This window comes from Alligator sinensis, unplaced genomic scaffold (assembly GCF_000455745.1).
Source record: "Alligator sinensis unplaced genomic scaffold, ASM45574v1 scaffold763_1, whole genome shotgun sequence".
Classification (NCBI taxonomy): Eukaryota; Metazoa; Chordata; order Crocodylia; family Alligatoridae; genus Alligator; species Alligator sinensis.
The window spans coordinates 647,333-674,867 of record NW_005842744.1 but is presented as its reverse complement, the minus strand read 5'-3'; the positions used below and the strand labels follow the sequence as shown (position 1 = coordinate 674,867).

The 27,535-nt window shown below is 40.2% G+C and overlaps 1 protein-coding gene across 23 annotated transcripts in view; it reads right to left on the bottom strand.

Annotated features, from left to right (window-relative positions):
* LRRFIP2 (LRR binding FLII interacting protein 2) overlaps positions 1–27,535 on the bottom strand; it is an 86,312-nt gene that overhangs the window by 5,772 nt on the left and 53,005 nt on the right. For 11 of the 23 annotated variants that reach the window (XM_025216486.1, XM_014525101.2, XM_025216487.1 and 8 more), the window contains 10 exons: positions 27,283–27,396; positions 22,319–22,366; positions 21,397–21,510; positions 20,848–20,919; positions 17,191–17,361; positions 15,233–15,325; positions 8,414–8,506; positions 6,617–6,718; positions 6,237–6,369; positions 2,130–2,179 (listed from right to left, as the gene is read on the bottom strand). In XM_025216486.1, coding sequence (XP_025072271.1) covers positions 2,130–2,179; positions 6,237–6,369; positions 6,617–6,718; positions 8,414–8,506; positions 15,233–15,325; positions 17,191–17,361; positions 20,848–20,919; positions 21,397–21,510; positions 22,319–22,366; positions 27,283–27,396 — 990 coding nt within the window. The remainder of the gene's footprint in view (positions 1–2,129; positions 2,180–6,236; positions 6,370–6,616; positions 6,719–8,413; positions 8,507–15,232; positions 15,326–17,190; positions 17,362–20,847; positions 20,920–21,396; positions 21,511–22,318; positions 22,367–27,282; positions 27,397–27,535) is intronic. The other 12 variants (XM_025216495.1, XM_025216507.1, XM_025216488.1 and 9 more) reach the window with 11 other exon arrangements.

The following is a 27,535-nucleotide window of genomic DNA, read 5'->3' as shown; positions in this document are numbered from 1 at the left end:
TTACCTCCCCAAAATTTACACTTTACAAATGTTTACAGGGGCTATGGCCAATATCATAGCATGTTTACAGGGACAGCAAAACTGTTTTTAGGTTGTACCCTTTTCTGCTCCTTTAAGTAACAGCTACCAGGATGCTTCCCAGCACACAGCACTCTCAAGCTGCTCTACTTTGTCTTATGTGTCAGAACCCCCCAGGGTTTTTCTACAGCAGTGGTTCCCAACCTTTTTGCCATAACCTGCTGCTGGGAGTGGAGTGTGGCAGCAGTGGCAGCCCAGGGGTGAGGGAGTTCCCAGCACGTGGTGTGGCATTGGCGGCATTGCCCCTGCGCCCCTCATTTGGGTCGCGACCCGAGGTTGGGAACTGCTGTTCTACAGGAATCACTGATCGCTTTTTTGGTGGGAAGAGTATGGAAAAGAGAGGGACAATGTACGAGACAAAAATCACTATCGTGGCTAACTCCACAGAATTCCCCTGCGGCTTTGTGGGATCACATGGTTTGATTCACATGAACAGGAATTTGCAGTTTTTACTATCATACTCCTAACCAGTTTAGGATCAACCTTTAGTAAGTGTATTGTTAACATTCTATCCCATATCTGGCTTGAGTTAATTTACTTAATTTTAAATTAAATAGTAAAAATAAGATATTTTGTATTTTGCTAAAAAGGCTGACAAAATGGCTTGATTTGTGCCTTGTGCATTAGTCTGCCACACTGGTCAGTGGTTATCAGTGAGCCTCTAAATTAGAAGCTAACTAACTAATGTGTGGGTAACATTCTACAGTACACATGAGTTACAGGGGACTGCCCAGAGATGCCAGCAGCCATGCCAGCAGCAAGGGGGGAAGTGGGGTGGTGACCGCCCGCAGAAGCTGGCAGCGGCTTCGACGGCTGCCAGTCTCAGGGGGGCACAGTCACTGGTACACTGCATCCTGTGCAGGAAGCAACCTGCCTAAAGCCGCACAGCATATTCAACAATGATTCATTTTAACTGCATTAAGAGCCAATAATTAATTTTGTAAAGTTATTTTTTCATTTAAACAACTGTAGTTACCACAGGAATATTTTGGGTTGATGAACCGGAAGAATTACAACACAAAGGACTTTTTTGTGGATGATATCTTTTATTGCAGGGTTTCTCAACCTTTTAAATAGCAAGTACCCCCAAACCTCTGAAAAGTTTAATAAGCACCCCAACACTCAATTTTCCAGGGGATTTTATATTTACAGACTAATGTGTGCTATATGTTGGCAGAAGGGCTGTGTATATAAGGCTGTGATATGACAGATGTCTGATCTGGTGTGGATAGGGTTGCCACCTTTTACACCAGGGGTGCACAAACTCAAGTATGTACCTGGGCTAGAGGTGATGTTGCCCAAAACTAGGAGGGCTGAACCCAAATTATTACTAGGGAATTTAATTTTTTTGCCATAGTCTTGAGAGGAAAATAGGGTAAGAGAGAGCAAGAGAGAGAGCTACCCCCTGCTTGTGTCTTGCATACCCCCAGGGGTATGCATACCAGAGGTTGAGAAACTATGTTTTACAGGACCAAGTGTATGGTTGGGGACAGGACTTTGACCAGTGCATTCTTCATCAGGTCAGGAACCTGGAAGAAAAAGTTACCCACAAAAAGCTGTCCCTCACAACATGGTCCACTAAAGAAAATTTTGAGAGTGCCTGGGAAGTGATGAGCCAAATTATGTTAGACTGGCAATTTGACAACTTCTATTTTGCCTCCCCCCTTTCATAAAAAGGAAAGAAAGATGATCACTGATCAGAAATGGTCTATAAGATTAGACTGCAAAAGAGTCAGTCCTGCTATTTACACACACACACTTCCAATTGGGACTATTTGAAGTAATTATAGTGGAGACACCCTTGAAGAAACTATTACACAAGATCAAGATTATGCTGATCAGGACATTCTAGGGGAAAAGCCTGATAGTTCCTGGTAGATAGCCAGCACTTTTCTTAAAGATGTTAGTTTGTTTTGGGTTTTTTTAACTTAATGCTGAGTTGGAGGCACTTTACTGATAGCAAACTAAAATACTTTCATATGCATGCCCTCTTTTCTTTTCTTAAGGTGAGATTGCCTTTATAGAATATTCATTAAAAAAATTAGTTTTACCTGTGACAATAGTTCTTCTTTTTCTTCAGCCAGTTTTCGTAGCCGAACATCTAGAAGAATTAGAGCTCAATTAGCAATCTATACTGAGTTTAAATTGGAAATTTATTGTTTGACATTTTATTTTCATTAAGCTCAAAAATAAAAATATTTTTTTCACACATAAAACCTATAAATGTAAGGACATGCTGAAATTTAAGCCCTAATTTCCTGTTGGTTTATTGCAGTAAGTTAATTAGTAAAAGTTAGTGTGAATACATAAGTGACAGCAATGTACTATTCAAATGTATTTTTGGTAAGTGGTAAAAAGGTAATTTCCCTCACTTTAACATATAAAAGATTTAACAGCAATAAAGAACTCCAAGCCTCATTCCTAGCAGTTAATGAATGGCTGAGGATCAATTGGCAATAATTTCTATGAATAATGGAAAAGAAACTTTTTCAACATGCATGTTATGCATACCCTGTAAGTACATAGGAATATTTCCTTTTATATTGAGTGATGGAAAACACTGAATTATGTGGCCTGTATAACATGTTTTTAAAGAGATGCTTAACTGGCTTAGCAGGGAAGTAACTCTTCAATAAACTAAATCACAAAAAGGAAGCTTATAAGAAGTGAAAACTTGGACAAATAACTAGAAAAGAATATAAGAGCACTGTTTGGGCATACAGGGGTAGAGTCAGGAAGGCCAAAGCGCAACTGGATTTTGAGCTAGCAAGGGATATAAAGTATGCTGGTAGCAAGAGGAGGATCAGAGAAAGTGTGGGTCCCTTACTGAATGGGGGAGGGAACCTTGTGACAGAGAATGCAGAAACGGCTGAAGTGCTCAATGCCTATTTTGCCTCAGTCTTCACAGGCAAGGTCAGCTCCTATACTACTGCACTGGGCAGCACAGTTTAGGGAGGATGAGCAGCCAACAGTGGCAAAAGAACGTTAGGGACTATTTAGAGAAGCTGGACATATACAAGTCCATGGGGCCGGATGGGATGCACCTGAGGGTGCTGAGGGAGTTGGCTGATGTGACTGCAGAGCCACTGGCTATCATCTTTGAAAACTCATGGCAATCAGGAGAGGTCCTGGATGATTGGAAAAGGGCAAACAGCTGCCCATATTTAAGAAAGGAAAGGAGGAGGATCCAGGGAACAACAGACCAGTCAGCCTCACCTCAGTCCCTGGAAAAATCATGGAGAAGATCCTCAAGGAATCCATTTCTAAGCACTTGGGGGAGAAAGAGGTGATTAGGAAGAGTCAGCATGAATTCACCAGGGGCAAGTCATGCCTGATCAACCTGATTGTCTTCTATGATGAGATGACTGACTCTGTGGATGCAGGGAGACCAGTGCATGTGATATACTTTGATTTTAGCAAAGCTTTGGATATGGTCTTCCACAACATTTCTCACAGGCAAGCTAGGGAAGTATGGATGAATGGACTATAAAGTGGATAGAAAACTAGCTGGAGCATTGGGATCAGAGAATAGTAATCATTGGCTTGATGTCTAATTGGCAGCCAGTACCAAATGGAGCACCCCAGGGGTTGGTCCTGGGGCCAGTTTTGTTCAATGTCTTCATCAGCAACTTGGAAGATGGCAAAGAATACACCCTCAGCAAGTTTGCAGATGACACCAAGCTGGGGGGGTGTAGTAGATACACTGGAGGTTAGGGCTAGGATAGACAAATTGGAGAATTGGGTCAAAAGAAATCTCATGAGGTTCAACAAGGACAAGTGCAAAGTCCTGCACTTGGGACGGAACAATCCCATGTACCAACTGGGGACTGAGTGGCTGGGCAACAGCTCTGCAGAAAAGGACCTGGGGGTTATAGTGGACAATAAGCTGAGTATGAGCCAGCAGTGTGCCCTTGTTGCCAAGAAGACTAATGGCATACTGGGCTGCATTGGTAGGAGTGTTGCCAGTAGGACAGACCCAAGGGAGGCACCACTATGCCTAGGGTCAAGGATGACCTAGTTAGGGAACTTTTGGAGGGCTGGACGTGTTTAAATTAGTAGATCCAGGTGCTCTTCACCCAAGGGTGCTGAGGGAATTAGCAGCGGTCATAGCGGGGCCCCTGGCACGGCTCTACAAGTGCTCATGGAGCACTGGCCAGGTACCAGAGGATTGGAAAAGGGCCAATCTGGTCCCCATTTACAAGAATGGAGAAAGGAGGACCCTGGCAATTACAGGCCAGTCAGTCTTACCTCAGTCCTTGGGAAGACCTTTGAGAAAATTATCAAGGAGCACATCTGCAAAGGCCCAGCAGGGGAGGTAATGCTCAGGAGCAACCAATATGGGTTCATTGAGGGCAGGACCTGCCTGACTAACCTGGTTTCTTTTTATGATCAGGTCACAAAGTCCCTGGACGAAGGTGTCGGGGTGGATGTCGTGTTCCTGGACTTTAAGAAGGCTTTTGACACGGTTTCCCACCACATTCTTGTTTAAAACCTTGGTGACTGTGGCATCGATGCCTACACAGTCAGATGGGTGGCAAACTGGCTAGATGGTCGCACCCAGAGAGTGGTTGTGGATGGGTCGTTTTCGACCTGGAGGGACGTAGGCAGTAGAGTCCCCCAGGACTCGGTCCTGGGGCCTGTACTGGTCAACATCTTTATTAGTGATCTGGATGTGGAATGCACACTGTCCAAATTCGCTGACAACACCAAGTTGTGGGGCGAGGTAGGCATGCTGGAGGGGAGGGACAGAATCCAGCTAGATCTAGACAGGTTATGGAGGTGGGCGGATGAGAATAGGATGGAATTCAATGCAGCCAAGTGCAAGGTACTGCATCTAGGGAGAAGAAAGCAGCAACACACCTATAGGCTGGGAAACACCCTTCCTGTCAACACGGTGGCAGAGAGGGATCTTGGAGTCATTGCTGACTCCAGGATGAACATGAGCTGCCAATGCGAGGAAGTGGTCAGTAAGGCTAACTGCACCTTATCGTGCATCCACGAATGCATCACAAGCAGGTCCAGGGAGGTGATCCTTCCCGTCTACGCAGCATTGGTCAGGCCCCAGATGGAGTACTGCGTCCAGTTCTGGGTGCTGCACTTCAAGAGGGATGTGGCTAGCATTGAGAGGGGCCAAAAGAGGGCCTCTCGTATGGTCGAGGGGCAGCGGGGCAGGCCCTACGAGGAAAGGCTAAAGGGCCTGAACCCATTCAGCCTCCACAAGAGAAGGCTGAGAGGGGATCTGGTGGCCATTTACAAACTCACTGGGGGGGCCAGTGAGAATTGAGGGAGGCTCTGTTCTCCCAGGCACCACCCGGGGTTACTAGGAATAACGGCCACAAATTGTTAGAGAGAAGGTTCAGGCTGAACATCAGGAGGCACTGCTTTACAGTTAGGGCTGCCAGGCTCTGGAATGGGCTCCCAAGTGAGGTAGTATTCTCTCTTACTTTGCGGGTCTTCAAGAGAAGGCTGGACAGATATTTGGCTGGGGTGATATGACTGGGGCACCCATTCCTGCCTGGGGCAGGGGGCTGGACTAGATGATCTGTTTAGGTCCCTTCCAACCCCAAGCACTATGAAACTAGGTCAAGGGAAGTGATTATTCCTCTCTACTTAGCACTGGTGAGGCCACATCTAGAGTTCTGTGTTCAGTTTTGGGCACCCCACTACAAAAAGGATGCGGATAAATTGGACAGAGTCCAGCAGAGGGCAACAAAAATGGTGAGTGGGCTGGGTGACATGACTTGTAAGGAAAGGCCAAGGGAACTGGTCTTATTTAGTCTAGAGAAGAGGACACAGAGGGGATTTAATAGCCACCTTCAATTACCTGAAGGGGGGTTCAAAAGAGGATAATTAACATTGTATTTGCTTCAGTTTTCAGCTTTAATATACTGGGTTTTAATAATTATTTACAATTTCTATGCTGGATGGAGCTAGCCTGTTCTCAGTGGTGGTAGATGACAGAACAAGGAACAATGGTCTCAAGTTGCAGCAAGAGAAGTTTAGGTTAGATATTAGGAAGAATTTTCTCACTAGGAGGGTAGTAAAACACTGGAACAGGTTACCCAGAGAGGTGGTGGAATCTCCATCCTTGGAGATTTTTAGGACAAAACAGGATCTACTAAAAACTTTAAAAGAAAATGTGTGAAGCATGTGTTTACCTAGTGGTCCTTCTCCTGCAGTTTCCAAGACATGAGCTGCTTCTTGTGATATAACAGTTATTGCACCAACCACTGGTTCATGGTTTACATCACCATTTGGAGTGCCATCTGGGATTATAACTAATCCATGTTTCTGCAAAACACAAACAAACAAAATATACCCATACAAAAGAAACATTAAAATATAGTTGGATAGAAAGGTATTTCCAGAAGAGTTTTCAGCCAGATTGAAACAATTACACTAAAGTACACTATTTAATTTATTTGATGGCTGAGTTTTTTGGCATGTACAGGAGTACTAATATGCTTTCTCTTATGTTGACTGTCATTTCATCCCACATTCCTGTGCTTATATTACTGTATGACTGCTACTAACATACCTCTCCTCTCTTCATTGTTTCCTTCATGTCAGTCAACTCATCTCTGAGCTCATCTCGCTCATTCTTAATGCAGTCAAAGTATTCTTTCTGTCTTTCTAGAGCCTGGGTACAGGCAGGTAGCAAGAAAAAGAATGGGATAGAGAAAAAGCATGTGATAGACAACAGAGAGAATTCTTATACAAATAAATGCAAACTGTTGAATAAAAGAAAGAAACAGAGAGGGGATTATAAACCTGTACAACTCTACTGACTACCTTTTACAAGAGTCTAATATAATCCAACCCCCTAACCTATGCCAAAAATAAACAACATTCTTCATTCTACCATTCTTCTGCAGAGTATTTAACTCACTGAACTGTCTTATAAAACCCTCAAAATAAGAACACCTTTACTGATAACGTATTTTGACAAACATTTTGGATATATTTAATACTCATTTATGACTTCAAGAGAAGTTTCTATGTCACAATCCAAATGCATGATTATTTACTAAAAACTGCATGCTGCTGCTAAATTGGGCAAACTACTCCAATGTTCTCCATACTACTCCATGCCCTTCTCAAAATCAGCTGGTACAGATATTAGAATACCACATCTATAATACTAAGGCAACCTGTACAGGGCCACAGAGCAGGCAGGAGTCTTTGTCTTGTGTATCTGCTTATAAATACTTATGTCTATTATTCGCATGAATATTTTAGGCACTCAGTTACTGACAGACACTTTTTTTTTTTTTTTTAAGTGACACTAATCAGTATTTCAGTACAAAAAGAATCACAACCAAACACAAAACATTTACATAATAGTCTCTCACAACTATATTACAGCTGTAATCCAGAGCTACATCAGCCATGCTCAACTGATTAGACAGCTTCCCAATGCTCCATTCAGATTCATCATGGCACATATAACAAGTAATCCTCAATATGACAACTGCACAAATGTAAACATATGTTTACATGACAAGAAAACTTACCTAATAAACACTGTGGCATGTACATGTTTAGTAATAGACTGATATCAAATATGAAAGAAAAATACTTAACATTGTATTTGCTTCAGTTTTCAGCTTTAATTAACTGGATTTTAATGATCATTTACAATTTCTATGCTGAGTGCAACTTTTTAATACAGTATTCTGCTAATTTATTTCAGCAGAAAAAAATTCAAACCTGTACGTGTACTTGATAAGCGCTCTGAAAAGATGACTGTAAAATTTAAACACAGCATACTAGAAGACCTCTAGGAACCCTTTGGTTTTCAGCTTTCATTTCATAGTTACTTATTCTTATTAATCGACTGGGTTTTTTGACACTTGTTAGGGAAAACAAGATTAAAAACCCAATTACACTTACTTTAAAATATATTTTAGGCAAGGCTTGGGGAAAAAAAATCTACCTGATACCTACTAGATATAGTGCAAAGTATATGTAGCTCTGGCTGTACCCAAAGCATTGAAATTGGCTAAAAGGTATGACAACTGGTTAGATGAATCCTACAGTCCAGTCTTAATACAGAAAATGCAGTATTCACAATCAATTTCTTAAAGCATAAAATTGTAAATGTATCTGTCATACTCATTCTACATATGAAATCTTCTAATATGGAACGGAACTCACTGATTTCTTACAATGAGGATTTTTCATTTATTCAGAAATACCAGACTACGAAGAGTATAAATGGCTAAAATATAAGTGGCCTTCATATCCATAGACTATTAAAAGTCCTATGGAACACTGAAATATACCAGTCTATTTCTAAATTCATACACCCTTCTCCACCATATTTATTGCATACCCCCATTTTTTTATCTTTCCAATTAATTGTCTCCTGGAGGTCATACACCTCTCTGGTTAAGCAGTCTACTTTCTGCTGCATGCGTTGATTCTCCTGCAGTACATGAGGAAAGAAAGAATAAAAGGAAAGACAGAAAAGGAAAAGTAAGAGATAAAGAAAATTTAGTAGAAAAAAAAATGAAAGAAAAGGTTTTTAAGAATAAAATTTAAAAACAGATATGGCATCTAAGGCTAAAACTAGTTTTTCCCTTTTTTGAATCATACAAGAATATTGTAACTAACTTTACTTATACAGCAACATTATGCAAGAGAACATAATATATAATTTCCACTGCTGATGATTTTAAAATGAGCATGCAGTTCCAAATGCTATCTGAAAGTAATATTCTTGATGGCATAAATGTATAGTAACATTCCTTATAATTACTTTTATGGTAGCTCTGCAGCAGAGACTGACAATTATCATATGAAATTAAACTTTAACATTTCACTTGAAATTGTATAAATTATTGCAATGCATTAAAAATGCTTACAGCCACAAAATTAATTTAATTAAATTGTAGCATCTAGGCAGGCAGTTTAGAAATCGGGTTAAAATATGATTTTCAAGCCCCCAAGTTGCTTGCTTATCCTTGCAGTCTCATCAATTTACCCCAATAGCAAAAGGTACACATATTAGAAACTTTCAAAAACTGAATGGAAGTAAAAATATTACCTACAGAAAACTGAGACCAAAGTTTGCTTCAGTGAGAAATGTGTATTTTAACTGCATTCCTTTGAGAAAGTGTGCTCATCTCAACCAAACCGATTTGATGGTTATTATACGGAAAATAGAATGAGCACACAAATGTTCTTTTATGTAATATAATTAACGTACTCAGAATCTGGGTGTTGGTATTTCTAACCAGGTCTAACTCTTCTGTACCCTATTTAGAATCATCACACTGTACAATTTGGTGATTTTTAGCAGAAAAACTTACAAAGGCGAGAAACTGTGCATGTTAAAGCACTGAATACAACATATAAAAGTTTCAATATTAGTTTATAAAATAAATGCATTAGAAAAATCTGTAACAAATCTATTACATGTGCCCAACAAAACAAATCACTACAAACTGCTTAAGAACTTACAGTAAATGTTTATATACCTGGTTTTTAATGCATGTTTTATTACCTCAAACTTTATGAAATGAAAAAGCAAGTGTCTGGAAAATTAGAAAGAAGAAGAGTGTCTAAGAAGAAATGTTTGCCACTTAGTTTTAAGTAATATACTAGTACATCCAGATGTGACTTCAGTATTTTTAGCATTTTTTGGTTGGTCTGCTAAAATTTTCTTTTAGCCCTCTTGCCCACAATCTGTTCCTGTCTGTTATGATAACAAAGCTACATACGAGCTAGATCCTAATTCACAGATTAATGCTAAATGTCAGAGAAAGTTAGAAAATGTATGAGTTGGCTTTGCCTTCAGTTTTTGGTCCAATATACCACAATGCCTCTTCAATTAATCAAATGCCCCTTGGGCTAGCCAGAGGTCACACTGCATGCTTGCATTTTGTTCTTCAGATGACAGAACTGCAGCCCCAGTAGTACCTTCATCACCTCACTAGCCATACCCGATCTAGATTGGGGCTGACAACCTAAAGCCAGATTTGAACCAAACATACCCTTTGGATCTGCCTTGGGGCTTTGGTGTCATTAAGCAGCAGGGGACTTTCCCTGCACTGTACTTCAGTCAGCTGCCTAGAGGTCTGACAGAGGTGAGCTCTACCCATGCAGCCCTGCAGTCAAGAGGCATGGGCTCTGGCAGAGAGGGACTGCAGCACACTGCAGCTAAGTAGCAGGGAGGAGCAGTAGCAGCAGCTCTGAGCTAGGTCATTTTGGCTCCCTGCTGGAAAATGTTGACCCCTAGGCTAGATTGCTCTTACAAGACTTTTGGGTTTCACAGGCCCGAAAAGATAGCCTTGTATAACCATAGCTAGCAGACAAACTAAGGAAAATAACAGTGAAAGCAGCTTTCAAATGTTGTATAAAAATGTTTACATTTTTAAGCATGTCTAAAATGCAGCTAAAAAAATTGGCTTAAACCGTCAAAAAAGATTCCCACAGATTTTAAATGTCAGCACCTGAATATCTTTGATGATATAGGCTTCATCATAGAAAATAAGGATTGGAAGGGACCTCAGGAGGTCATCTAGTCCAACCCTATGCTCAAAGCAGAACCATCCCGAACTACGTCATCCCAAAGGCTTTGCCTAGTCAGGTCTTAACCTCCAAGGATGGGAAGTCCATAACATCTCTGGGTAGCCTGTTCTAATACTCCCCTAGTGAGTAAATTTTTGATAATATCTAACCTAAACTTCCCTTGCTGCAACTTGAGACCATTTCTCCTTGTTCTGTTACCTGCCACTGCTAAGACCAGTCTAGCTCCATCCTCTTTGGAACCACCCTTCAGGTAGCTGAAGGCTGCCCAGTTTCCTCAGCCTCTCCCTCAGAAGTCATGTTCCTCAGCCCCCTACCCATTTTCACTGCTCTCCACTGGACTCTCTCCAATTTGCCCACATCTTTTCTGTAGTGGAGGGTCCAAAACTGGACACAGTACTCCAGATGTAGCCTCACCAGTGCTGAATAGAAGGGACTAATCACTTCTCTCAATCTGATGACAATGCTCCCACTAATGTGGCCCAGTATGCCGTTTGCCTTCTGTGCAACAAGGGTATACAGTTAGCTCACATTTAGCGTACTGTCCACTTTAACTCCCAGGTCCATTTCTGCAGCGGTGCTAGTTAGCCAGTAAGACCCCAGCCTGTACCAGTGCATGGAACTGTTTTGTTCAAAATGCAGGACTTTGCACTTCTTCTTGAATTTCATGAGATTTCTTTTGATCCAATCCTTCAAGTTATCTAGGTCTCCGAATCCTAGCCCTACCCTCCAATGTATCTACTACTCCCCCTCCACCCCCACACTTAATGTCATCCTCAGACTTACTTAGGGTGCACTCCATCCCATCTTCCAGATCACTGATTTTTTTTCCATATGACAAAAATACCATGTCAGAGTCACATTTCACATTGGACAGAGCTAAGCCAGGACTAAGATGGGTTGTGGAGGGCACTGAGGTTTCCAGGGCAACGAAAGACAGGGCATTCTGTAACTATGTGGTTTGCAGTCTGTGAGGGGGTGCCACATTAACAAGCGGCACTTGATTTCAGGCCCATTTAGTGCATGTTATGGCAGAAGTGGCCGTAACTAGTTTACAGTCTATTGAGGTGGACCCAGAAAAGTATGTCTAAATCGAAGTCACGAGGTCTTGTTGAGGTGTTTGGGATGAATGTTTTGAGTCTGCAGTTCTCAGAAGCCCACTGTTCTTCCCATAGTTGCACAGACCAGTCGTCTGAGGAAGAACTTTTGGAAATAGAGTGCAGGTGGGCAATGAGGGGTTTCCCAGTTCAGAGGCACTGCCCAATGAGGGTCTGCACAGATGTGCTAATGTAGGTAGTCATTATGGTCTAGTTCAGCACGGCGAAGGAGGCGGAAGCTTTGCTGCTCGTGGGTGTCAGGAAGAACAATACTGCTGATCAGTGTTACCTATGATGTAGGGGTACAGTGGATGCATCCAGATACAAGTCGCATGCTGTTAAGTGTGCTCTCCACTTTGTGAGTGTGGGCACTTTTGCACCACACTGGGGCACAGTATTCAGCTGTTGAGTATGTCAGTGCCAGGGTGGATGTCTGAAGTATGGTGGGGTTAACTCCCCATTTGAGACCAGCTAGTCAATGGAGAGGTTATTACAAGCTTGTACTTTGGCTGCCAGTTGGGCAAAGTGCATCTTGTGGGTTAGGGTGTGGTCCAGGGTGACTCCAAGGTACTTTTGGGTAGCTTTTGAAAGGGATGGAATTTGTTCCACATCTGACATTCAATGTTGTTTTGGCAAATTTGTTGGCAAGGTGGAAGGTGCTGACAGTCTTTGTGATGTTTAGTTTGAGTCTCCAGCTCTGAAAGTAAGTGCTTATGGTAGTGAGGTCGTTTGTCAGACTTTGCTCCAGATTCTTGAAGTTTTTTCCTGCGATCATTAGGGCTATGTCATCTGTGCATATATATATATATTTTGGGATGTTGTGGGGGAAAGTCTGAGGTGTAGATGTTGAAGAGCAAAGGTGCTAGGACAGATCCCTGAGGCACGCCATTCTTCAGAGGGTGCCTGTTAGATACGTCTTTTCCAATATGAAGAGTGAAGTAACAGTTGACGATGAGTTCTTGCAGAAAGTGGACCATATGTTTGTTGGTGATTTTGTGAAGGAGCTTCAGTGAGGCCTCATTGCCATACTGTGTCACAGGCTGCAGATAAATCTATGAAGACTGCTCCGCACTTCCGCCCTTCTTCAAAAGCTGCCTCTGTGAGGCGGGAGACCTGCTCAGTAGTTGAGCAGTTCTGACGGAAGCCAGCCTGTTCCTCTGGGAGCTGGGGATCAATGATGAGGTATAGGCGATTGTAGAGGACTCTCCATGGGTTTAAATCCCACTGAGAGATGGCCAATTGGTTTGTAGCTACCTGGGTCTTCCGGTGGTTTATTTGGTTTAAGGATGATGACAACTTTCGCACACCACCAGATTTTGGGTGGAAATGGGAGGAAAAAGCATTGGAGCCAGGAGAGAATACAGTCACTAAGGTGGATGAAGAATTCTGGATGGAAGTTGTCTGGGCTTGGGGACTTTTCAGCCTTGAGGGTGCTGATGGCCTGCATCATCTCTTTGAATTTAAAGTTGATGCAGAGATTTGAGTCTACTGAGGAAAGAGTACCAGGCCTCTCTCAATTTTGCATTCACCATGCAGTGGAAATGTCTGTCTGATTTTGAAAATTTCCCATTGTTAAAACATCTGGTGATGTCACTGGCTTTTACTGGAGCTTTTGGGGATTGTCTGGAATTGCCAGTTAAGCACCTGATAGTGGACCAGGCTTTCCTGCTCAAGTGGGCAAAGTTTATGTTTTGGGTGGTTTGGATCTATTTATCTTGTCTGTTTACTAGGTGGTCAAGGAGTGCTGTGACAGCATTATGGATTTCTTCAAGAGTGGCAGCAGATTGATATTAATTGGCTAATTTATTGCATTTGTCATTCCACCCAGGGAGGTAGGATTTTCGAAAGCCTCAAGAAATGTTGTCTTTGGCAGTCTGAATGATTAGAGAGCAGAATGTTTCGTATGTCTTACTGATATCAGGGTTGTTTGGTTCAAGTAGGGAGGTAATGAGTTTAGCAGTCTGTTCTGAATCTATCCCAGTTGTCTTTAGTGGAGTTTCAACGTGGGGTTGCTAAGATTGATGTGAGTTGTATAAGTGCGGGATGCTTAATTAAAGATGGTGCTGCAAATGGGGGAAATTGCTGATTGCTATTCTGATGGGAGGAGAAGTGGGAAAGGTTGTTGCACTTGTGAAGGCCAGGTCAGGGTTGGTATCGGTTTTCCATCTGGTTGAGCAGAAGGAGCCAAGTTGTTTGAAGTCATAGAGCAAGGCAAGTCCTGCTGAAGATGCCCAGGCTACCAGTGCTTTGCCATCTGGAAAGTCATGTTGGTAGCCACACTCCAAGTGCTGACCAACAAAATCTCCAGAGTAAATTGTTGTGTGGGGGTCTACAGGGATGTTAGTGAAGGGAGTTTTAGGTGGTTTATACACATTGACTGTGGTTACCATTGATGAATGCTGCAATCCAAGAGAGTTTGTTGCTGCAGGGAGAAGTGGCTATTAGTCTGGATGTGACACAGGTTTTGGCAAATGTAGTAATGCCATAGAGTGGATGGTAGAGTGCAGCAATCAAGTTGAAACCCAGGATGTGGAGGTTTTTATCGTAAGTAAGCAGTTTCCTGGATTAGGATCCCTATGGCAGAGTGCTATTGGGCCAGCTGCCGGATTATTTAGCACTTGGCTTGAGTCAGGTCCTCACATTAAACTGGATAACTGTTTGAAGAAATCCTCATCCACCTCATCCTACTGGTCTGGTCTATAGCAGACACCCATCATGATGTCACCTTTGTTGCTCTCCCCTCTGACACTAACCAAGAGACTTTCAACAGGTCTATCTCCAGTTTCATAATGGACTCCTGACAAAGTATACATATCTTTTACATAAAGAGGAATCTCCATTTTTTCATAAATTAAGGAAGGATTAGTCCTAACATTCTTTGTTTCACCAACGTAATATAAGAACACTAGGCCAACTATGTATAAGTACAATGCAATATAGGTACTACTAGGCGAACTCTGACAATGATATGTTCGTATGTGAATGAATACACAAATATTATGCAAACCTAATTCAAACAGTATAAAGCTGTCTTTTTAAAACTGGAAAGGAAAAGGAAAAAAAGTTAATTTGTAGCTTGTAGAATGTGGACAATCTGGTTGACTAATATTTGTGGAAATTCCAGTTCCTCAGACGTTCCAATACATGAACACACTTTTCCATACAAGTACTAAATCTGTGCTCACAGAAGAAAAGAGGAACACTGGCCCAAGGACCTAAATATTCAAAACAAGATTTAAATTACAACAAAACAAAACTTTTAAAAACTTTAGACAAACATTTCCAATTTTCAGTTAGATCCAGCAAACTGATATAAAATAATTAAAAATACTTCTGGCTAGCTTATATTCTTGTTACCAAGTCAGGACAACTTTTTGTTCCTAAGAAATGTAGAGATGGTACTTATATTTATTTTATAAAAGTGGAGACAGCATATATATACCACCCAAGCCTTCTATACTCCGTCTATGCCCATTAAAAAAAACTGACATCTTTCCATAAGTCTCCTCAGAATGTGTACATACCTCTATTAGTTCATCTCTCTGGCGAAGACCTTCTTTAAGTTCATCCAACTTACGCTGTAGAACATTGCCCATGTGTTTGTGCCTTTCCAGTTCCTACAGAAAAATATGTAGGAAACTCAAACCTTGGTTTGTATTTCTTACATACATTTTCCATATAAAGTTAAAAGAGGTTACGAATATAAGCAAACGTTAGTACTGATGCTGAATTCCTGCAAGATTAAAAAAAAATTCAAAGAGACTAATAGCTAAACTTCAGTTTCATGGTCTTAAAAAATTTTCCAGACTAGCCAGAAGACTAAAAGCCTTCTAAGTTAGGTATTAATATTAAAAACACACAAACAAACCTGGCTGGTGTCTTGCCCCAACCTCATGATCCAAGGAAAATGAGGTGGTAAGAAGCCAAATTTTCCCCTTCTCATCAGATTAATGAACCCAGATCAGGCTTCTGTGCATTACATCACACGGCAATTGTCAGAAAAATTTTGGATTAACACCCTTTGGCCAGGAAAAATCTTAGTGACTGAAGAATACTGATTTTTACCCAATGAGGCAAGATATTGGAGGCCTTGTCATTTTAACTTTGGGGTGGGCAAAACGCAGCCTGTGGGCTGAATCCAGCCTGCAGAGCAATTTTGCCCAGCCCATTACAGGTCCTTTGGCTCTGCTGGGCAGTGCTGAAGCACTCCTGTGCTAGCCTGCAGCTCATCGCAGGATGCCTGCACAGCAACAGCAGCCCCCAGCCCTGCCAGCTTGGCACGGGCTATGGTGGCATGGAGTGGCAGCAGGGTAGGTGCAGTGGCAGCAGCAGGAGCCCTGGTGAGGTGTTTGCATTCAGAGCCAGGGCCTGGTCTTCAGGGAGATCACGCATGGCTGGGTGGGGACCTAAGTCAGGGGCTGGGGAACGGCCTCCATAAAGACAGGCTCCTGCCTCCAGACACATCACCCTTACCAGGACTCCTGCTGCTGCCCCAACACCGCTCTGCCCCATACTGAGCCAGCAGTGCTGGGGGCTGCCATGTGGGTGACCCAAAGCAAGCTGAGGGTTGGCAGGGAACAGGGGTGTTCCCACCTCCCTTGGCCCAGTCCTGGCAGCTAAGTCCAAGTACATGGTGGGGTGTGGAGTGTCTGCCAATTCACACCTCTCCCTCCCCACTGTGGGCATCTTACCCCAGGCCAGGAAAGAGGATGGGGGGCGGGGGGAGGGTGGCTAAGTTCCCCCCACTTGGTGGGCTCAGCAGTGACACATGGCCATCCCCTACCCTTGCCTCCCCTCCTTGGCTGCAGGACTTGCAACCGTCCTCTCCCCCTTGTGGGTGTTGCAGCCCTCTCAGTGAGGCTCGGCAGCAGCTTCCAGTACTTCCATGGACCTGTGCTGTCACTGCCCCAGTCCCTGACACAGCTCTAAGAAGCCACGCAGGCAGCGTGCACAGGGAGGTGGGAAGTTGCATCCGGGACTAGGGTCAGGGATGGGGCAGAGCTGTGATCTGCTCCCTGCATGCCCCTGCCTGCAGAACCCATGCCCATCAAAGGGGCATGTAGGCACCAGATCATGGCTCCTACATGGCCCTGGCCCTACACTGTCCCTGCCCTGTAATCCCAGCCTTCCCACCTGCCCTGCTCCTGAACACTGCTGCCTGGGGGCCCATCCTGCACAGGGAGTTTTGGCGAGTTGTTGCACTGAGGGGAGGGATGGTGGGGTGGGGGAAGAGAAGAGTGGTGATCCAACCCATGACAGCTCACTAAAACAGCCTATGTGGCCCTCAGGGCCCAAATAACTGCCCACCCCTGTTTTGACTATGCCTGTTCTGGCCTCTCTGCACTAAAACAAATAATTTTCAGCATCCAAAAACTTCTACTAGTAACAAGGCTGACTTTTCTAATTAAAAAAGGCTCTTTTTTCTTTAAAAGCAGTTTATGCTCTTATAATATAGCTTAATGCATGAAATATCAGTCAGTACCTTTGACTTCTCTTTGTTCTCCCTGAAGAACTCTGCCATCTGCTCCTCTCTCTCTTCAATGATATCTTTTAGTGTATCCACTTGATAAATCAAATTGTTTTTCTCATTATCTAACTGTGCATTGGATACCATGGCCTTCTTATACTTCTCTTCAACTTCAGCAAGAGAATCCTACACAGATATTGGAAATATCAGCATTAGTGTATCAAAAAGTAAGATGAATGTTAAATACTATCATAATATTGAAGGACTTAAATTAATTTTGCATTAACATTCAGACAAAACATTTTATTAATCTGCTAAATCAGGCATTGTAGGTAGAAACAGAGAATAAAAACAATAAATCTCTACTCTTCAGCTGATGGTACTAATTCAAAGCAAAGTAATTATTGTAATTTGCACAACAAGCTACAGATTCATTTTTCACTGGTATTATGCCACCTTCATAACTTTGGTACTCATGCTCGTAAAACCCATTTCTCCCATAAATGTATATTTTCTTGACTCTGACAGCTGCATAACTTTTATGTTATGTTTTTGCAAATATACCCTGAAATTACGTTAAATGACAAACTCAATTTAAAGAAAACTAAAACTATTAACTGTTCAAATACAGATTATGGAAAAAAAAAAGTGTAAGCGATCTTAACTGTTTAAATCTTAAATCTATGCTTTAAAAAAAACCTGAGCATGATCACAACTTCTGAATACTTATTATTATATCTCATAACATTATGCATGTTAAAAGTAAACAGAGATGTCTCTTAACTACATAGGGACTTATCAAGACATGTGACTACCTTCAAACAAAATTTATATAATTTTTATACAAATTGGAGTTATATATTGGAGAGTTATTGTAGTTTGATATATCTATATAACGTGTGTGATATAGACCTCTTTATGTAAAAGATACGTATACTTGGTCAGGACTCCAGTATAAAACTGGAGATAGGCCTGTTAAAAGTCTCTTGGTTAGTGTCAGAGGGGAGAGCAACAAGGGTGACATCATGGTGGGTGTCTGCTATAGACCAGACCAGGAGGATGAGGATTATCCCATAGGTCTATATCACACACACACATTATATAAATATATCAAACTTCAATAACCTCTAATATATAACTACATAGCTATATTTATATCTCAAAACACGTGTGTTAAGATAGTCACACATTTTGGTAATCATCTTATGTATAGAGACATCTATGTCTCAAAGTCTGTAATTTTTCCTTACCAAGTTTACTGTTTGTAAGAAAACACTTCATTTACATTTTGGAAATCACAGTAGTTTTGATCTCTCCCTCCCCGACTGCAGAGAACGCATATGTACACATTGTTATATGCCTAGCTCACTCCTAACCACTTCCCTTATGTTCTTTGTGCTTGTGAGGCTTCTGAAAAACAGGATAACAAGCAGCCAAATGTCAACTATCCAAGTACTATATAAGCTATTAGTCTCTGTGAATCTTTTAAAATACATAGTGGCCCTTGTATGAAGTTACTTTCAAAGTGTGAAAACTTAATATCACTAAAAGATGCAAGGAAAAAACAAAAAAACAAAAGCAAAAATGTATTCAATCATCAAGTCCATTTTTTGCCAATGCAGGAATATTTCCCACTCTGTCTTATCCAGTCTTATTTTCAAAGTCTGAACTGATGTAATTTCCAGTATTACTTATTAATAGTATTAGTAGAGAATCTATACAACATTAAGTCATTGGCCATGACTCCCTTTTGCTTGGTGCTGTCCAAAGCAAAGAGCACCTATAATTCAAACTTTCTCAAGAAGAATCTTACAGTTGTTCCAGAAAGTTAGTTTTGACAGCCTAAATTTGACTTATTATAATTTCATCTACATTATTCTGACCTCCCTTTCAGAAGCAGGACACCTGGGTTGAGGAAATGACAGTGTGATACCTTTTTTTTTTTTTTTTTTGGGAGGTGGGGTAGAGGAAAAGGTCTCCAGAAAGTCATACAGAATTAGAACAAAAGAATCAGAAATCTGCAACAGAAGTTTAGGGGTAAACAAAGGGCTGCAAACCTTGTACACTGGTTCTTCTTCTATTTATTATTCTTACTTTTGTTGTAAGTAAAGCATCCTTTTGCCCACTCTTCCCCACCAAAATATAGAATACCTTCCAGGGTAATGTCATTAATATCTAAAGACGGAGATACATATTTACTGTGTAGTAAATATGAGAAATAAAACTTACAGGTAAAAAAATATTTTTTCTTGCATTGCAGTTCTCTGGATAGTTGCAAATAGTAACTAGATAGAAGACTAGGACATAGATGAAGGCAACATAAACTGTCTAAAAGGAATTCTTAATTTTGGTTCTTAGGTAATAAATTAGTAAAATAAAAGAATAATACAAAAATAATAAAACTAAAAGTAATACATTTTCTAAATCAGATCTCAGCCAAGTACCAGTTCTAGAAGTTAAATTTCAACTTCTGGCTAAATGACAAGCATGAAATTATTATTACACAGAAATAAATCATTGCTAATGAAATGTAACTTCACTTATGAGATACAAACATGCAAAGTATTTCATATTTATTAGTGTTAGGCTTATTTTAAAAATATCAGGTGCAAGCGTTAAATGGTGAACGTCTGAATATACAAAATGTTTTGATAACTTGGAGTAAATGGAGAACTTCTAAATAGTTATAACTACAAAACTTAATAATGCTGTATTTTTAATTTAATCTGTAGTTAGTATAGTCACTACAGGATTTCTGATTTGCGTGTATAGTAACACGAATTCTTCGATATCTTTCAGATCAGCCTCCCATTAGGGGAAGTCATTAAAATGCATAAAGGATTCTGTAGCCTACTAAAGGGCATTTCAGAATAGTCCAAACACATTAATGTACTTTTATCAACGGGAACAAATAACATACGTCATCATAGTTTCAGACCATCAGTTTTTATCTATGTGTACTTAGTTATTCACTGAAGGAGAGATGGTCTAGAGTAGAATAATGGACAGCTCAAATCCAAAGTTCCTCTCTACCAGAATGTTACATATATTCTAGCTCCTTCCTCACGTAGATAAGCAAAAAAAATAAAATAAAAAAAATCCATGTAAAATGTAAATTAAGCAAGACCAGAATTCTATGTAATCAAAAGAGTCTCTTCTTCAGTGCTTGCATATGTTTTTCTTTTCTAAGTACGAAACAAATCTGAATTCAAAAAACAAAGAAAAGAATATTCTGAAAAACATTTTAGGTTGGAAGTTCTGTTGAAATTCTTGGCACTTTCTCTGGTTAAACTGTGTCAGAACTATATGTGATTTCTTTCTTTTTCTCATAAGCTACGTGAAATTTTAATGTGCAGTAAATATTAAAAACACATGCTAAGCTGTTCCAGTAAGACAAAAACTGCACTGAGAATACTTGACAAAAATGGAAATGCTATTATGTTATTTGAATGCAGGATTAATAAACATTTTAGGATATACAAGGAAATTGTAACTTTTACATGTCCAAAATAAAATAAATCTGAACAACCCTATGCGCTGCAGAGAAGCCACATGCTTCATGGAAAAACAAAAAAAAAACCTAGTTAATAAAGCAGTTAGTGAAATTGGTAAAAATCTCCATGACCCAAATATACTCATACAGAAATGCATGCTTGGGATAAGCCCTGATACCTTTAGTTCCTTAAGTCCCTGCATGTATCTCCCCTCTACATCGTGTATCTGGTCCTTAAGATCATAGATCTCCTGTAGGACATAGGAATGAACCATTGTATAAAAATAAGAGAAAATAGCTGAAAAATATGTGAACGAAAAGGAAATAAGCTTTGCATAGGTTTCATTTAAATGCAAAAAATTGCAAAACAAAATACAATTAACTCACAGAAACTGAAGACGACCTGCAAGTATATGAATTTTTTACTACGTTGTTTTGCAACCACTATCTGAAAATCACTAGTATTAAAACAGGTCAGCCCCAATCCTTAAATTTATCCAGCTACTTAAAATTTCTTAAAAATAAGTTAATCAGTTCCACAACTTTACACATGAATAATATCATATGAAATATTAAAGAATATAAACCTTCCTTCATAAAAGTGACAGGAGAGGGGTGTCGCATTTTGTTTTCCATGGCAAATAAAGGCTCTCCCGCAAGCCATATTAATCATATTTCTCTTCCTCCCGCCACAGTTTTATTCCTAATCCTCAAATAATGCTATTTACCCTCAATTCAGTTAATGAGACATCGGGATCAACCAAACTGCTGGTATCCCCGCTTCCTCGTCTGGATGAGTTTCCGCTCAGGGGAGTTGCGGTTGCTGAATTTCGAGATGCCGGCTTAAAAGGAGAAAAAAAGTTAACAATACCAGAAACTGTACCAGTGATATCTTCTGGGGTGGTTACCTCCCACCTTAAGATGTGTTTTTAAAATCAAATTAGCTGACAACAAAACAACACCAAATGCTCTGGATTTAAAATCATTTATAATTTTTTCCCTCACCTTAATCTGGAGTCATATACCATATATTTTAAGATGATTAATTTCCAAAATCCAGTTGACATCTTTGTAGATCAATCCATTTACTTACTATGATATACAATGTGTTTTGTAATGTGAAATTTACAAAAATATTTTGAAGTGTTGTAGCATTAAAGAGAAAATCTAGAGAAACTCATCAATTATCAATTTCAACTTTATTTAGTATTTTTTACTCAAATCTCTCTCACTAGCAGACAAAGTGCTGAAGCATACTCAAAAGATTCTATGCAATTCTAGTAACAGTGATCACTTTTCATAATGGGAGTAATACCCACAGAAGCATCTGAAATCAGTTTTTATAGTTCTGCCTCTTAAAAAAAAAAAAAATCAACCTTTCCTGCCAAGCAGGGCAAGTTTTATAAGAGAAATCATATTAGAAAAAGCTTTTCCCATAGGAAGAGATTAAGGGACTGAAAGAGGAATTGGAAAGATCTATCTATAATCTAGCTACGTGACATTTTGCAATCACAGATTTTAAACTATTGGGGTACAAAACACTTCAGTAAAAGCCTACAGCATCCTAACATTGGGAAATCATTTAGAAATTGTTAATAACTGAAGGAAGCTGATTTTTAATCTTAAAAAAAAAAAAAAGAAAAATTTTACCCTTGTATAAATTTCCGAATACTGTTGTTTGTCACACTTTTCTTCCAGCTGTAAGACAAAAAAAAGTTACAATGATAGATTTTATGGATCTAATTCTGTGAATAAACACCCTCCTCTGTTTAACCAAATAAGAAGTAATTTATATAACTACAAAAAAGTTATAAACAATCCTTTAGAAAGCACTTCCCCCAAGCAGAAAAATTCAACTGCTGAACCAAAAATATTTTTTATTTTAACTGAATAATATTCTAATAATTCATGCTCACAAAACAAGCAAACAAACAAAGTCTTCAAAACTTTGGTAACTATGATGTCAGATGGAACTACAAATAACCTGTTATCTAACTAGACTTGCACAAGAAAAATCGGTTGACATTTTAGTTACCAGGAAAAATGTCCAAATCACAACCCAATGTAACTATTTCATAAAGTGGACAGTATCATTAAAAAAAGGAAGATTAAATCAGATCATGATCAAAGAATACTAATTATTATTTACTTTCTATTAAATTGTTTGAGACTATATTGTACCTTACTGAAGCATCAGCAAGAACACACAAGTCTTGTCCTGAGGGTACCAAGTTTTGCCCTCAGTTATACAGACAATGAAGAAAGTCTGGCTCTGCCAGACATCCTGCCATTTTATTTCAGTCAATGTTGGTGTTGGTGCACGGAATGGAACAGGATCTAGCTTAGACTTAAAACTGGATGGCGACAGTCTAGCAACAGCATAGAAGTGGAAATAAAACAAAGTTACTTTCCAACATAGTAATAGTAGCTGTCCCTACATGCATTCCACTGTGGTTGAACAGCAAAATATATACTGCAGGCTAGAGATTTTGCTAGAAACATATATTTGTGCTAGGCATGCACACAACCATTCTTATGCACCCAGCCAAACATATGCAGGATAATGGAGGACCAAATCATCACTGCTTTTATACCAAATCTCCATATAACTATATCCCAGAAAAAAAAGAGGGGGAAAGACTATATAGAAGACACAGAGGATTCATGAAAGAGGATATGTTACTGAATTCATGTGTTTGTCCTTTCAGTGATACCCTATAGGAGACTCCAAGGCAGCATACCAAGTAGATGAGCACTCAGAACCTAGTTGTTGCAGAACTGCAACAATGACTTTCCAAAGAGATGTGAAAAGCAGATGACTATATTAGAGGGTGATTCTTCAATCAATTATGAACAGAACCTCCTGTTGTTGCCCTGCATCTCTCAGTAAGACTGCCCTTAAGGGAAGCTACTGAGTTTACATGGGCCCTAGCTAAATAAGTTTTAATAAAACCAAAGTCAAAGTGTCATAGAAGGCAAAAGTGCCAGCTGCAAACACATGACTTACTTGAAGTGTCTATGTGGAAACTTCATCACCTGCATTTTGTCAGCAAAAAAAGAAGACAATTTAGGATATCACCTGAAAGATTTGGAGCAAATAAAAGGAGATTCTATCATCTACAGCAGGGGTTTTCAACCTTTTAAAATAAGTTTACCCCCAGTTGCCCCCTTTTTAATAAGTGTACGGGGGGGGGGGGGGGGGGGGCAGGGAAGAGCAGCAGCAGTGGGGCATCTGTGCAGCCCTGCTCTCGCCCTGCCCCAGCCCTGTTCCTGTGAGGCAGCGGCGCAGGGTGGTGGCAGCACTCCATCCCTGCCCACATCCACATACCCCCTGGGACCTTTCGAAGTACCCCCAGTTGACAACCCCTGATCTAGAGAATGAAAGACTCTCTTCCCCTTTAGCATAGAGGTGGTAAGCCATGTTAGTCTGAAGTCAGTTAGAAGGTACAGGTACCTTAGAGAGAGACTAATTCAGAAAGGCACGGGCTTTCACAGGAAACCACTTTATTTTGTCAAATGCTAGTCCTATTCAGAGTTTTGACTGATACATTACTAAGATAATCAAGCACCTCTCTTGCTTATTTATGATTTATGTAATAAATCGTGGACATCTGACATAACTTATATGGAACAACTTATATGAACAAACAAGGAATACTTTAAATTAAACACCATGAACCATTTTTCTATGCAAGGGAGTTCCCCAATCTAGCTCTGACTTTACTGTTCTCATTGCAAGAGTTGAAATAGAGACTCCCTCTGGATACCGTCTTCTTGTGAGTCCACTAATTGAGGCATATGTGATATTAATACGAACTAAAATTAAAATGTCATGCTTGCCAGAAACAGGCAAGATTGGAATCATGCTTGAAGACAATGAAGAATACAGTTGTCAGTTGCATGGCATCTTGTATAGAAAATGGAAGATTATACAGAAGTCTGAGGATTCCCTTTGAAGCTGATCTAACAAGGGTGATGAGGTCTTGAATCTTCCCTGGATTATAGGATCAATAAAATTGTTCCAATGCACAAGATAATCAAAACTGATGTCAAAATGGACTTTTCTTTACCACGAGAGCAATCAAATTGAGTAAATGCAAAAAGTGACTGAAGGATCCCTCTTATTAACCAAATGCCTAAATAGGGAAATACTTATTTTGCATATGGACTGTAATCCTAATATCTTGGATTAACACTTAACACTGTCTTAAAATAAACATCTTTCATACTGAGAACTGCAAAACAATATATTTGATCTAGCTGAAGGATAAAATCTGACCATTCTAAATCTGAAGTAAAGAACAGACCTGAGAGCCCTAAGGGTAAACAGAAAACAAACGTATTTATCATTACACGGGAGGGTACAGGTTTTATAGGATACACCTAGAGAGTCAGCTCCTACTTTAGGTAACCTCTCACAAAATCAGCCCTTGAACAAGGAAAGACAAAGATTGGAAGGCATCAGGAAACATATTGGATAAGACTGAAGCAGCTTATGGAAAGAATTCCAACCGCCCATTTGTCCATTAAGTCACGCTGTTAAAATGGCAGAGGCAGGCCCAAAAGACAGAGGAAGATGAGGTCTAGTTCTAGGTGGGTACCCAAGTATTCTGAGGCTGCCATCAATACAGATTAACAGCAGAGGCGGTACAGTCAGAAAGGAAAAAAGCAGCAGAGAAGTCCTTTGCAGTGGATGTGTAAAAAGTTGTGAGGTCTTCCTTCTTATTGGAAGTATACAAAATCACATAACAATGGAAAATGCACCAGAACCTTTCAGCAAATCAAAGAAGAAATCTATCTTCATGCTGCCTGGGATGCTGCTATCAAATAGTAAGTCTTGCATTGCTGCCTGCTTCAGAGGTCAGCAACTCAAGAAAATGTCATATTACTACAACAAAAGCTTTAGAAAACAAAGCAGTGTCAATTTCGTCCAACACCATTTACAGAATGAACAATGCTTGCTTTTATTTACAATGGATATGAAATGATATTTGCAGCCTTGGAACAGTTTTTCACTGGATTAAGTTTGTTATAATTAAATCGTTAAGTCCCTGTTTTGTTTTTTGTTTTTAATTAAAAGCATGGAACATGGAAAAATAACTTCTCTGCTAGAGATGCAGTTATCTTGCATTTTTTAAAAGATGTGCAAACGTTGTTATTGCAAACTTATTGTGACAGTGGCCAATGACACAAGGGAATTAGGAAAGGAAACTAGGTTTTTTTTCCACAGCCTATGAACTGCCCCCCGCAGGTTCCCTTTTCTTTTGCCACATCATCTTTCTTCAGTTAGTTAATTTTGAAAACTTAGTCTTGAAAAAAGATGATGTGGCAACTAATGAAGCTGAAGGAAACCCTCCTGGAAGCAGCTGCATATTCTGGGGTCTATGGATCCAAGATAAAATGTAGGCTTCAGACAGACTCATAAGGAACATTTTGGGGTTAATTTCCCTAGATTTTTTGGCTCTCACCATACATTTTTGGGGGATGTACATCTTTTTAAGCATTAAAGGCAAATGCTGTAGCAGCCATTTAAAGGGACATACGATAGTTTTTAAAACCTGAGTGACATGGTAAAAACAGTTCTTTTGAGTGAAGACTAAAACTTGTTAGAAGCAGAAGGTAAAGACAAAAATGTATTTTGGTGGTGGTGGGGAGTAGCGGGGGGGGGAAGGGAGAGGCAGGGAACTCTTCCCTCTCCCCAAAGTAAAAACTAAGAACACAATTAAAGGAGAAGCTAAGATAAATGCTAATGCTGGCATTTCATTCAGTGACAGTTGATCTTGCACTGCTCTGACCCTTATGATACTGCATGAAAGTGGTGAATGGGCAAAGCACAGACTCGATGGACACTCCTGGATGAACATCTCTAGTCTTTGATGCACGTATACCAAACAGTTGAATGCACATAGTGACAACTTCTTCGGTTCATTTTTGTTACTAGAGCAAGCAGTTACTACCCTAACAAAACTCAAGATTTGTGGACCAAGAAGGTGGCACTTTTATATATTGTATTTTCTTACATACCACCCGTTCCCCTAGTCAAGACAAACACCTTATTTTTGGAAGGGAGAAGGCAGGGTGTGCAGGCAGTGGATCGCGACTCTGCCCCGGCTCCAGACCACACTGTCACCACTACAAGATCCCAGGCCCAGAGCGGCTCCCTGCCCAGCCGCATGCCCTGCCGGTGCTGCTCTCCATGGAAAACCCAGGTCTGCTCTATCACAACCCCACCCCTCCTGGGGTCTTCATGGAAACTAGCAGCAGCAATGTGGGCAGGGGCTGTTGGGAATTGAAGTCTGGCTGCCAGCTGGATCCACCATTATGTCCACCCCAGCCTTAGAGAGTTAGAGGTTGTGCCATACCATCAAACTCTTTTCTTAACCCTTTTAAAATAAATCTAGCATGCCAAGAAACAGTTATTTTTATTGGATTAGTATTTGACAATTTTCTTACAAAAATGTGAAGTTTACAAAAACAGCAACAAAATTCTTGCTATTAGGTACATGTCATTAATCATTTTTAAAGGCAGGCTTCTTTCAATTACAGAATTAACATCTATGTTCAAATGTGTCATTCATAGGACAGATTTACACAGAAACATGCATTACACTCACGCTATTTAGATCTGGAATAATTACATCATCCACATCAGAGACAATACTTCCCCTACGGTTGGAACGACTAAAATAATCAGCTGCAGTTTCACTTTGATCAGAAAAATCAGATGACTTCAAAGCCAGATACAGAAGGGAAGAAAGAACAAAGTACAGAATGGAAAATATTAACTGAATGAACACAAAAAGAAACCCTTTCCAAGAGTAAGAGGCAGTTATATTTAAATATAAAGCATGAATGGAACCCCCCTCC